At 37.8% G+C, this 13,530-nt stretch overlaps 2 protein-coding genes across 4 annotated transcripts in view; one reads left to right on the top strand and one right to left on the bottom strand.

The window, feature by feature from the left end:
* The window catches only part of FAM117B (family with sequence similarity 117 member B), a 93,733-nt gene extending 91,471 nt beyond the window's left edge, over positions 1–2,262 (top strand). Inside the window, exons 8-9 of one of the 3 annotated variants that reach the window (XR_007478468.1) lie at positions 201–304; positions 1,775–1,848. Coding sequence is in view for 2 of the 3 variants with exons in the window: in XM_049712354.1 (XP_049568311.1) it covers positions 1,775–1,922 (148 nt within the window). In the remaining variant the exon portion in view is untranslated. The other 2 variants (XM_049712354.1, XM_049712355.1) reach the window with 2 other exon arrangements.
* Positions 2,263–2,414: 152 nt separating this feature from the next.
* ICA1L (islet cell autoantigen 1 like) overlaps positions 2,415–13,530 on the bottom strand; it is a 69,077-nt gene continuing 57,961 nt past the window's right edge. Inside the window, exons 11-13 of the mRNA XM_004262838.4 lie at positions 13,024–13,278; positions 9,997–10,086; positions 2,415–5,321 (exon numbers count right to left, since the gene is read on the bottom strand). Of these exons, the coding sequence (XP_004262886.1) occupies positions 5,206–5,321; positions 9,997–10,086; positions 13,024–13,278 (461 nt within the window). The 3' untranslated portion in view covers positions 2,415–5,205. The remainder of the gene's footprint in view (positions 5,322–9,996; positions 10,087–13,023; positions 13,279–13,530) is intronic.

Consider the following 13,530-nt stretch of genomic DNA (forward strand, 5'->3'; position numbering starts at 1 on the left):
GGCCAGAAACCCAGTAGTATGACCATTCATCTCAGTACCATGCCTTAAGCAGTTAGTTTTTGAGATCACTGGGATGATTCAGAGGAGTTGCAGGGAAAGCCACAATGTGGGTACTACTTCTGGCTCTGCCGCTTAATAGTCATGGGATCTTAGGCAAAGAAATCACCTCTCTGAACTTTAGTTTTCTTATGTGATTTTAGGAAATGCTGATGCCAGTGCTGTCAGTTAAATGGCTAGTGAGTGTGAAAATAACTTAAAAATCTGGAAGCAGACACATGTGATCATCTCCTTTCTATTTTGTTAGGTAAGTTTATTCATCCCTTAGGAAAGCCACAAGTTGCTGGTCACGGAAAATGATCCCATAAAATTCATTTTACCTTGTAAAGTATAATATAGTCAAGGATGTTAGGCTGAATCATAATAAAAATAGGTAACACTGACTGATAGCTTTCCAAGTGCCAGGCTTGGTGCTTACATTAACCCTGTGAAGCCAGGTACTGCTAGTTACTGTCTTATACATTGCAAAATTGGAATTAGATTAATTTATCCATGGTCATACATCTGGGAAATGTCAAAATCTGGCTTTGAACCAATTCTGATTCTAGAACTCAGACTTACTGCTACTTCTCCTATGACAGTGACATTAATAAAGTATAGGTGTTTGGTATCATCGCAGATTCTGTGCCCTTGGGTCATAGCCTTGTTTGTTCTTTGTGGTCTTCTTCATTGCTTCAACTGCTGGCATCTTGGTTCAGAGGGCGAAAACAAAGTAACCTGGTTAGACACCACTTCCTGACCAAGGTAGGTAGTGACACAAATCCTCAAGCTCTGGGTTTTAACGTTGCTATAGCTGCAGAAATTCAAAAGAAATATTTTCTTTAATTTGGGGAGCACGTCTGTTAGAGAGGCAGAAAGTAGCAACTTCACATTTTTGGTGGATTTTTTTTTTTTTTAACTGACTTTTTGAGGTAAAGACTTAATGAAAGTAATTTTTTAACCTCAATTACTTGGTATGCCCATTTCAGACAGACTATAAAATGAAATCACCTAGACCAGGGCTCCCCAACCTTTCTGGCACCAGGGACCGGTTTCGTGGCAGACAGTTTTTCCATGGACCGGAGCGGGTAGGGGGTTCAGGCGGTAGGTAATTCAAGCGAAGGGTAGCAGCACATGAAGCTTCGCTAGCTCGCTGGCTCGCCGCTCACTTCCTGCTGTGTGGCCCGGTTCCTAACAGCAGGGGGTTGGGAACCCCTGACCTAGGATCACAATTTAGTTCATATATAATATTAACAGTAGTTATTCCTGTTTGGTAGGTTGGTGGATCATTTCTTTGTCGTCTACTTTTACAGACTTTTAAATGAGAGTATTACTTTGAATTGGGATAAAGAAAACAACTCTTTTTTCTTTAATGTAAGAACATGTCCTTCAAAATCTTACCTGATGACACCACTCAGACCTTTATCTCCAGGTTGTACTTATTTTTGGACATTGGTTTATTTACACCACTGACTAGAGAACCATGTCTTGACTTTGGATGCCAAGGACAGTTCTTGCTGAACTCTTTAGTCTTCTTTTAAATGGCACATAAAACATGGAAGAAATTTTATGTTGGGCTTATGGATGTGACCCATCCTAACGAACAAACGTTTTTCTTCCTATCCTGTTCTATAGGTTTTCTTTGCTATATTTAAATACCTTACTGTTGTGTTTTAAATGCATTACTTTCAATACTGCTGAATTAGTTAATATTTTAAAGTTTGTGTTTCCTTCCTAGTTTAATGTCTATATGCCAAGATTCTGGGTCTGCTTCATTGCTCAAGGTAAGGAAATGCAGGGCTCTGCCCGTGCTATGGAAGGTAGAAATAACTGGATCAATCAATCCTGCCTTGCTTTTTATTCCTCCCTTCAACAAATCAGGTTAAATGTTATGGCTTATATTTCACTGGTTATTGCTTCTAGGCTCAAAATTCTGCTATTTGTTTGTATTTTGTTACTGAGAGTATTTACACAAAGAACACACATCCTGTTATTTCCCATATCTTACGCCACGAAGTCCCTCCTGCATGAAGTAAATTAGAAAGAATCAGTCTCACAAAGATATTAATTGCCCTGGTTTTATTTTCATTCTGTGGTATCTGTATCATTCAAACTACTTTCTTATTACTATGGTCCTGAGGTAAAACCCAAGTTTTTGAATAGAGAAACAATAACTGGATTTGTATTGTATTGAACACTTGAGCAAATAAACTTTGCTTTATGCCATCTTGTAATCTTTATTAAAAGAGGCTCAGAAAAATAGCACAAACTTCCTTTGTTCATATGCTGTAAGCCCTCTACACTTCCAGATGGTCTATAAAGATAGTTATGTGAAATATCCATAGTTGAAATACAAACACTTTTTCATTGTGCAAATACTGAAACCTGTTTCGTTAAAATACAGTTTGTTTCTAATCACATCAGTTATGTTTTACAATTAATGAAAGATTTCAAAAAATACAAAGTTATACCAATTTGATCTTAATCTGCCCTGGTATTCCTGCCTCTCTTATAAAGTGGCTGAAGAAAGATTAGGCAAATTTTTAGTTCTTCTGGGGCTCTTGTAAGTTTAAATGCATTCTTATTTGGTATTAAAAAGTATAACATAGCTATTTCCCCCCATTTAATATAAAAAGCATCCATCTATTTGAAAGAGTTGTTCTCAGCCCACCCTTGGTTAAGGTTAATTAATATACTTCTTATTGAATGGTTATTCTAGATTTAACCAGGAAGCAACTGATCACTTTTCTGTTCTGTGTTTATCCTGTCCTTCCTGTCACTCCCTACTGAATATGTGCTTGGTTTCTTATTTTAGTTTGTCTTTTATTTTAGCTTTCCTATTATACCTATTTTAGGTGTAATATAGCCAAATTTCTGTTTCTGGACCTTAAATTAATGACTGAGCTTCAAATAATCTTGAGAAAATGTGAATAGTTACCTTCATTTTAATAGCAAAGTTTTAAATGTGCACTTCAAAAATGCAGTCAGACTTGCTGAAATTATAACTAGACTTGCTAAGGCAGTTAATGTTGCTCTGAGGCTAAACAAGCAACTACATACTCTGTTGAAAGCGAAAATGTTAGAGAAATTAAGAACTGAAGAATAAAAATCCTTGTATGTTTCTATTTTTTGATAACCTTTGCTCTTGGAAAATTGGGGTTAGTATCCCCTTCACATTCATGGTCTGGGATTTGGGCCTGGAGAGACTAGTGATTTTCCTCTGCGTTGAGTGTCTTTGTTTACATGAAATAACAAGGACTGCTCTGCCTGCATGTGAGGAAGCGATACAAATATTTTTGAACTAATGCATTAGTGAAAATGAAAGAAAAATGGCAAAAACGCAAGACATAAAATTAACATTTTCTGAGATACTTCAAAGTTGAAAGCACAGAGCAACCATGGGTATAGAATTTAGATAGTGATTCATAATTATAACCCCTGGTGATTGAATTTTGGTGGAACAAAGACAGTATTGCATTCTGGGGCATTAAACTGAATAAAAAGGGAGAGTTACAAAATGCTTCTTAATGGTTAACCAAGTAAAGAAATAGGAATAAGCGTGTGAAAATATTTTAAGGAAGGATTTACATAACCTTAAGTCCATGTTTCTGACCCTCAGATACGGTCTTTCCAGCCTACACACTACTTGACCACAGTTGTGGTTTTCTAAATAGCTTGTGGGCAGTTCAGACTGTAGTTAGGCCAGACTGTTGTGGATGGGAAGTGGACTGCATTTTATCTGCCCTAGTCCATTCCTAAAAAATGTTTTTCTGTATACAGAGACTCAGAGATTACAAGCAGTTCTCTTGTAAATAATAATTAAGCCTGTTTAGAACTAGGAGTACAATGAAAACTACTGTGAACGTCTTAGTTAAAATGTTTTCTTATGCAGATGCAATGGACTGGATGACGAAACAAGACACCTGGTGAACTGCCTCAGAACTAAAGGGTGGATGGGAAAAAAGAATAGGAAACTGAGTGACTGTGTGTATACAGTGGCTATGTTTTCATTAGCTTATGCTAACTTCATTAAATAGCCTTCCTTCCAATACTTAGACTCTAAACCTTTTGAGGGTAAGTTTGTCCTTAGTAATCAAATAGAGCCTCAGATGATGTCACCCACAGAAAAGTGGAAAAACACTCCCTTACTGATGGTATAGAGCTTTCTGTAACTTTGCCAGAAAGCATTCTGGGTTAAATCATGTCAAGAAATGTGGGGTAGTAAGTATTGCAAATCTGTACGAGGGTAAGTTAATTAGAATTCTTTTTCCTCATTCAGATAGAAGTTTCTGGGTCATTTCAGGAACACTACTGCCAGTTGCTCAGGGAGTATCCTCCCCTCATTTTCTTTCAGGAAGCATATGAATACAGTACATTGTAGTAGCAATGTGTGAAGAATCAAGCCTGAAGACACTTGGACAATGTCTGAAGTACCACCATAGGATGGACATTCTTGTGGTTTATAAAATGGGAAGAGAGGTTTTTCTGTTTATGCAAAGGATGGACTTCTTAGCAAATAAATCATCCTGCTACTTCCCCAAGAAAATTCAATAATGAAATCGGGGGGTGTCCATGATTTTGTATGAAGGAAAAAAACTAAGGAATATTACATTTTAGCCTCCAAGTGGAGAAAACAAGCACCAAGTTTCTCTGTGATTTCACTGAAGCAAATTGAGTTCTCAAATCTTATTCTACCTTTCTAACTAAAGAAAAAACTGGTCTGGTTCTAGTGCTATTTTCCACAACAGAGAATTCCCCCTGCCACCGTTTTATTTAAAAACCAACCCCCAATCACAACCCAGTTTACATGCTGTCCTTTCTCTAGATACAGAATTCTCACAGCCAGCAAGGCAACTTATACATAAAAGGCTTTCCAAACAGATAAACACAACTCCTACTGATAATTATTCCTAGCTGTTATTTTTGAACTAACTTTTGGTATGTATTTCAGACTCAATAGTTTCTAATATTTTCCATATATTATCAACAGCTGCAAATCCAAGATATTAAAGAGATACTTAATGTATTAAAACGTGGTCCTTTCCATCTGTCTAACCTTGCAAACACAAGGTTTTCGTATATGGGTGACAACATAAACTCCTTTCCACAAAGGCAGTTAAGTTGCAAAATTGGTGTCTCAAGGCCATCGAAGTGGCATCATAACTTCAGTCAAGCATTAAGAAGTTCATCATCTGAGTGTCCAATAGCATCTGGGTTTGAAAGCGGATCCAAGTCTGCAAATAGATTGAACCAGGCTGACATGTCTTGGTTACCACTGTTGGGAGCTATTAAAAAAGAAAAAAACACATTAGAGTCTCAGATTTAAAAAATCACATTATTGTACCACTTTTATGATTTTAAAGTAGATGCTTCTTTTGAATCAAATTTAAGAAGTTGACAAGTATAAACATCAATTACGTCTCCTTGAGGATAATTTTGAAAAGCTAATGCAAATAACCTCATGCTTTGCTGAGGCTATTTAAGTAATTGCATGTTGCTCTGAGAAAGGACTTGATTAAAAGTGAAAAGGCAGGAAGTAGAAGGCTCTCAGGTAAGTTCAGAATTTAACCTTTGTTCCTACAAAGTAGGAACATTACACTTGTAAACTTAGTATTTAAAATCTATATTTATTATAAAAGTAATATTAAAATACTAGACATAGGGGGGAAAATCCCCTAATCCTATCACATTTCCATGTGTACTTTAAAATTTTTGATAAATATATTATGGAAAAATACATATATATATATATATTATGGAGCGGGTTATGTCTCGGATACGACTTCCTGTTTGTTACCTGGCTGGAAAATTGCATATATCGATAGTGTACAAGTTGTGTGGCAGATAGTCAAGGATACACATCTATACTGAAGGCTGGGACTAGTAAAAAACTGTGCAGGGCGCAGACAGTGGGTCATCTCAGAAAGCTAGGCTCTTGAAGGCCAGGGCGTCCAGAAAGCAGGGCTGAGAGCCAGGGGACAATCTAAAGACCTAAGACCAGGGACGCAGTGGGCAAAGGATGGAAGGCAGTCCTGCTCAGAAGAGTCTAAGGCAACCCTCTCTTATAATCACTCATGGTTACCAATTTCCACGGATCAGAGGGCTGGAGTTTGGGCTGTGGGGATCCCAAGCCTCAGGGATCAGGACAGAGTGAAAGGCTGCATTGTGTGTCCAGTTCTGCTTCTGGGAACCCCAAGGTAGTGTCAGTGATACCCACACAAATTCTGGCTTTGAGTCCTGGGTATACTACCTACTAATAAGTAATAATGGGCAAGTCATTTAACTTCAGGGGCCCTTGCTTCCTCATCTGTAAAGTAATGGTCATATAATTTATTATTTTTTAAATTTTTATTGGAGTATAATTGCTTTACAATGTTGTGTTAGTTTCTACTGTACAGCAAAGGATTATAGGCAAATAGCAGCTTTCCCAATACCTCAGCCTTTTCGTGTTCAATTCTGAAATTTACTCACTTTTATAGTCTCTATTTTTAATAATTTAGCACAATTCAGTTTACTGAGTTTAAGAAGAGAAAACTGTAATTATGAATAGTCTGAATCCCTAAGGGATGGCTGTATTCAGAAGTGGCTGCTGTGAATCTGTGATTTGCTTGGAATTGATGGATTCCCCAATCGATTTATCCCAAAGCATTAGGAAGAATTAAAATAGGGTTCCAGGAGTCCACAATGATACATACCAACAAATAAGTAAAAAATGAGGGACAAGACAAAGCTTTTCCATATAGTAGAACGTAACTAATAAAGGCGGAGGGGAGAGGAGATGGAAGACCGCCATTTGGCAACAGCCACCGCAGGAATTATCAACGAATGCTAAATTAGCGGGTGCAACTTTGATACTCAGAAATAAGCCATTCACACAGTTGCAAAATATTTTTCCACATGATAATTATTAATTACAAAGGGAAAAATATAATAGTAATTTGACAGTGAACAAACCTGGCCGGCACCACCTTAACCAAGTGATCAGAGTTAACGTTATAAGCAATAGGACAAAATAGACATCATGTGCCTCCTGATACGGTTTATTAAGAACACACAACATCGTTCCTGTGCTGCTAGTCTTGCCAAAATGCATAACACGAGTCTAATTATGAGACAACATCAGATAAACCCAACTCAAGGAATATTCTACAAAACAAATGGCCTGTACACCACAAAAAAAGCCAAAACGATGAAAGACAAAGATTGAGGAACTTTTCCAGATTAAGAAACTAAAGAGACTTGACAACTAAATACAATGTGTGATCCTGGTTTGGATCCTGGACTACGAAAAAAATCTTCTTTGTTACAAAATACATTAGTGGGACAATTGACAAAATATGAATAAGGTCTATAGATTAGATAATAGCAGTGTGGCAATGTTAATTTCTGATTTTGATCACTGAATTGTGATTTAGTGAAAGAATGTCCTTGTTTTTAGGAAACAGATGCTTAAGTATTTAGGGGTGAAGGGGCATTATGCCTGCTACTTAGTCTCAGAATAATTTCAGTTCAGAAGAAATTACATACATATTACACACATAGAGAGAGACTAAGGTGAACATGGTGAAATCTAGGTGAAAACATATAGAAATATTTTGTATTTTTGCAAGCCTTTCTGTAGGACTAAAATTATTTGAAAAATTTAAAATATTGATACCACAAGGATTCAGAAGTCAGCCTGAAAGGGCTCCCACTGGTCAACACAGGGGCAATTTGAGCACCAAAATGATTAAGTACAGTAGTGATTATAAACTATCGAAAAAATACGAATCTATTCTGACAATAAATACATTCGTAAATGGGGAAGAAGGTATTTTTTTGTTTACAGCAGGGTATTGATGGATGGTGGAAGGAGCCAATTGTATAGCATGTGAATTATATGTCAATAAGGATGTTTTAAAAATGTGATTAATGGATGAATGGATAAACAAAATGTGGTATATCCATACAATGAAATATTATTCAACTTTAAAAAGAAAGGAAATCCTGTCACATGCTACAGCCTGGATGAACTTTGAGGACATTATGCTAAGTGTAGTAAGTCAGTTACAAAAAGACAAATACATTCCACTTATATGAGGTATCTAAAGTAGTCAAATTCATAGAAACAGAAAGTAAAACGGTGGTTACCAGGGCTGGGGAGAGAGAATGGGGAGTTAGTGTTTAATGGGTGGAGTTTCAGATTTGCAAGATGAAAAGTTCTGGAGATCCGTTTCACAGCAATGTGCATATACTTAACATTACTGAGCTGTACACTTAAAAATGGTTAAGATGCCAATAAAGATGTTAAAAAAAATGGTTAAGATGGTAAATTTTGTTATGTGTTTTTACAATAAACAAAAGTGGAGGGAGTGCTAGGGTTGGAAAAATCACTTTTCATCCATCACAATAAAGACTGAATGAGGCAAAAAGCAACAATGGATGCTAAATCTATGTGGAAATTCTGACAAAGAGCAGGACGTGTACAAGGTCGCAAAGTGTCTCCCCACAGACTGCTTAGTAATTGCAAGGGAAGATCAAATAAAACAAAATAGTAATTGTATAGGAGAAAAACTGGACAACACCTTGATAGAGTGGTCAACATTAACAACACCCATGAGGGAGAGAGGAATAACTTTGAGATGTGAAACCCTGAGAAAGGAGCATCACCTATGTGTATTCTAGTCAGGATAACCTGACTAGATATATTCAGGATAACGAATAACCTAAATTTAATTATAAGGAGACCTCAAATAAAACTGAAATAAGGAGCAGTCTATTAAAAACAAAAAACAGTGGACCAGAGGGGCTATATTCTTTTAAAATGCCCATGTCCAGAAATCAAAGAGAAGTTGTGGAAATGTTTCAGATTAAAAGAGACTAAAGGGACATGGCAACTGAATACAATACATGACCCTAGACTCTCTGTCCCAGAGGGGGACAGTGCCATAAAGGACATTATGGAGTCAACTCACAAAAATGGAATACACATACATGGTGGATCATAGAAAAGGATTACGTTAATATTAACAGCCATACTATGGTTGTGCAAGAGAATATACCTATTCTTAGGAAACACAAACTGCAGCATTAAGGGGTAAAGGGTCATGGTGTATGTAACTTACCCTCAAGTGGTTCAGATAAAATAACACACGCATTACACACACACACACAAGCCTGCATAAAGCAAACGGGGTAAAATACAACAGGTGAATCTGAGTAAAGGATATACATGTGTTCTTTGTGCCATTTTCATTTATGAAATATTTCTGTATGTCTGAAATTATGTCCAATTAAAAAGGTAAATCAGCATCAGTGACTAAGATTAATATGTATCTAAGATCCTGCAAGACAGAGAATGTGTCAATTTTCTATGTATATCCTACATGGTAATTACAACATGGACCAGCTCTGCAGACAAAATATAGTAAGTACGCCTAGAACCCGTGCTCCGCAACAAAAGAAGCCACTGCATTGAGAAGCCCACGCACCACAATGAAGAGTAGCCCCCACTCACTGCAACTAGAGGAAACCCGGGCACAGCAACAAAGACCCAACACAGTCAAAAATAAGTAAATTTTAAAAATATATATAGTAAGTACTCAATATATATTAGCAATTACTACGTACCAGGCCTTATGCTAAGACCCTGGGCGCGTTCTTTGTCAATAGGCATTCTGTAAACAAAGGGCATCTTCTATCCCTAATGGTATTATCCATTATCAACAAACCTTAACACAAAATATAAAAGATTAAGGTACAGAATTTAGTTTACTATGGCAGCTCACAATTTCTGTTCAATTCTTTCCACAGTGAGGGATAGCTAGATACAGCTTTCATTTTAATTCATTATTAACAAAGTACTTTTCTGGACAATATGAGGTGAAGACTGTAACATGGTCCTTTTCTAAATTTACCTGAATTTGACTGATTGTTAATATGATGGCATATTACTTGTGATAATATAAGTAAATAACTTACATTTTGTTAATTTCTTTGGACTCTGTGAAGGCACTGACTGGTTATCAATGTGTGAAAGAGGAAGTTCTAATCCCCCTTGGGAGGCCCAGCCTGGGGAAAGAGAAATAATGAATTATCCATTATTAATCAAGTAAAAAGTAGCATCAGCAAAACAGGAAAAGGGGAAAATATCTAATAAAAGTCCTCCAATCTTTGTACCAGGGCAATATTCCACAGTATAAGACATATATCTGCTATTATGAATTTTATTCAAATCATCTAAGTTTAGTCCCAGCTAGAGTTAGACTTTCTTACATTTTGCAAAGTGGTTCTGAAATAAATATATAAGCCTTTTTTCTTTAAAACAATGGCAAATGGATAAGGTGTAGAAAGAGAAGCTGTAAGGAGTCAGGAAGAGAGGAAATAAACATGACAATTAGAATCCTGAAACCTATGAATAATAGGTTTATACCCTTTGACTTGGTAATCCCATTCCTAGAAATTTATCTTAAGGAAATAATTTAACTGAAGGAAAAAGTACATGCATGATTTTGTTTATTGCAGCATTATCTATAACATGAAAAAGTAGAAACAATAAGGAAGGAATTAAGTGTATTATGGTGGACAAATGTGATGAAATATGATATACTCCTTAAAAAGTATCATTATGAATACTAGTAACACAGGGCAATGTCTACTGTAACATGAAAACGTATTTATACTATAATTAAAACACAGCACTAGAAAGGAACTTAGATTATCTGGCCTACTACCTTCCTTGTACAGTAGAGATCATCTGAGGCCCAAGTTCTTACTTGGGGCTCCTAGAACACAGATCTTTAAACCCTCAGGGCAGCTCATCTTCCTGGTCTACATCACAGGAGAAAAAGAGGTAGACATAAAGGAGAGACTAGTGAAGTAGGAAGAGTCCTGTGCGGGGAGAAGTTTTAACAGTTTAAACTGCCTGATGACTCAGCAAGACACTCAAACACAATTGCCTTGGCTATTACGTGGGAATATCCCGTCAGCCTGCAGGCAGGAACCAAGACAGACGTTCTGACTAGTGCAGAAATCCTGTTGATATTGTACGGCCAGAAAATAAGAGAAGAGTCCAGAGCTGCTGGTGATGTGGCAAGTGAAGGAGAGAGAGCAGGAGTTCATAGCAGACAGTGAATCAGTTTGTAAATCTTTATAACTATTGGGCCATCGATATGCCACACGAGAATAGCTGCTGTCTAAAATTTTACCACAAGCAAAACATCTGAATTATCCTAGACAGGGGGACTCGTTATCAAATAGTACGGTCCATTCTTACTTTTAGGTTATTTAACCAATTCTTAACTGAGTCATTATTTAACTGATATTTATTTTATTTATTGAGCTAACTTTTATGCTGCTGTCATAGAAAGCACCAAGATAAATCACCCCACAGATCATGCCCTTGAGGTGCTTGAAGATTGGATAAAGCATGATGGTCTTGCAGATAAAGTATGAACATAATTATTTTAATACAAAGTACAATGCATTAAGACACCGTGAGGTGCCGTGAGGCTGAAAGACAGGGATATAAGGCAGGATAAACTATGATTGCAGGGCTTCCCTGGTGGTGCAGTGGTTAAGAATCCGCCTGCCAACACCAAGCCCTGGTCCAGGAAGATCCCACATGCCACGGAGCAACTAAGCCCATGCGCTACAACTACTGAGCCTGCACTCTAGAGCCTGTGAGCCACAACTACTGAGCCCATGAGCCACAATTACTGAAGCACACCTAGAGCCCATGCTCCGCAACAAGAGAAGTCTCCGCAATGAGAAAGAAGCCCGCGCACCGCAACAAAGAGTAGCCCCTGCTCGACGCAACTAGCGCAGCAACGAAGACCCAATGCAGCCAAAAATAAACAAAAATAAAATCTATATTAAAAAAAGAACTATGATCACATCCATGAAAACCAGTAAAGCACTGCAGGAGGCCAGAGGAGGGAGAAAGCATTTCCACTTGGCAGTACTGAGGGAGTCCTCAAGGTTGGTGTGGCGGAGGAAACACTGGATGGGAACCTAATATTTGGGCCCAAGTCCACACTCTATTAGAGAACATTACAGCCAAAGAGGGGCATGAACAAAGATGCCTCAGAAGGGTCTGGAAACAGTACGGTTACCGAAAATAGCAGGTATTTTGAAATAAGGTAGGAGATAAGGGTGGAAATGCAGGCACAGGCAGGTTTGATCCTGGGGCCAATGGTGCTTTATTTTTGAAAAATGTAAGCAGGGTGCTGACATCTGAATCTGCTTCATAGAGAGAGAACTTTGGAGGAAACATGGAAGACGAATTGGGGTTTGGGAGACCTGTTAGGAGGAGTCACAGTAACCCAGGAAACCAAATGAGGTTCTAAATGGCAGAGGAGGAGGAGTGGGAAATTTGAGACACGTTTTAGAAACAGAATTGACAGGACTTCGGAACCAATATGGAAGTGGGGAGCAAAATGATTCCCGAAGTGTTGGGTTGGACACAGGATGGTGGAATAGCAGGTGAGTGGAGAGAGTCCTTGACATATAAGCAAAGCAGGTGACCCTTTCCTGCTCCCAGCTTTCCACCACAGTCCTCCATTCCCGCTGCCTTGCCCTGAAGGCTGCTGTGGAACCAGCTCCAGACCTATTCCTTTTGCTCTTGTTAACTCTGAGCCCATAGGAAGAGAACACATCAAGTTTTGCTAGGTGGAACAAACAGTATCACTTGCCCTAGGCAGGGTAACTTAGCAGGTCAAGAGTTTTAAACAAGACACTGATTTTCTATGTAGAGAAGACACCTGGGAAAGTCAATGAAAAAATGTGGGGTTTAGTGGAGATGGCAGGAAAGCAGCCCTTATTTCACTCTCGTTGACAGACTCCAATGATATTTGTTATTTTTCCCGTTGACTGGTGTGACTGCAGATTTTATCCAGTAGTACAGAAGCTAACTCAATCTCCTTGTTGATTTCAGCATCCACAGGCACATATTTTGCTTCACAAAGATACAACAATTCAAGGGTATCCAAATGTTGCAGAGACACTTACTGTTGAAAGCTCCAGCAGCATGAAGGCCAAGGTCAAAGAGTTGTGAAGGAAGGAATCGTGAGGAGTGAGCAAGAGGCTCAGACCCCCCAGAAGGCTCCTGGGATGTAAGACTGGCCTTGGGGCTCCCAAAGACACCCTGGCATTCCTGGGAAAATTCACTAGCACTCCAACAACCAGGACTTAGGAGGCTGTTCAGAAATGAGAATTCCTTCTCAAAATCATCTTCCAATGAATCTACTGGTACATCTTTTGCAACTGTTGAGTGAATATAAAAACAATGGTTTTTTTCTTTTTGAGGAAATGAGAGTAGGATATAGGGCAAATCAAGTTTGTTTCATTGTTCTCATACTTTATTAACATAATTTTTAATGAACAATTAAACTAATTAGGAGTTTATGTGAAAATAATTTCTAATTAGGTAGGCTACAGATCAAAATGACCACATTTCACAATGAAAATATTAATAGTTATGAATATTTATGTATAAAATAATTAAGCAACCATCTA

Source organism: Orcinus orca, chromosome 7 (assembly GCF_937001465.1).
Source record: "Orcinus orca chromosome 7, mOrcOrc1.1, whole genome shotgun sequence".
Lineage (NCBI taxonomy): Eukaryota > Metazoa > Chordata > Mammalia > Artiodactyla > Delphinidae > Orcinus > Orcinus orca.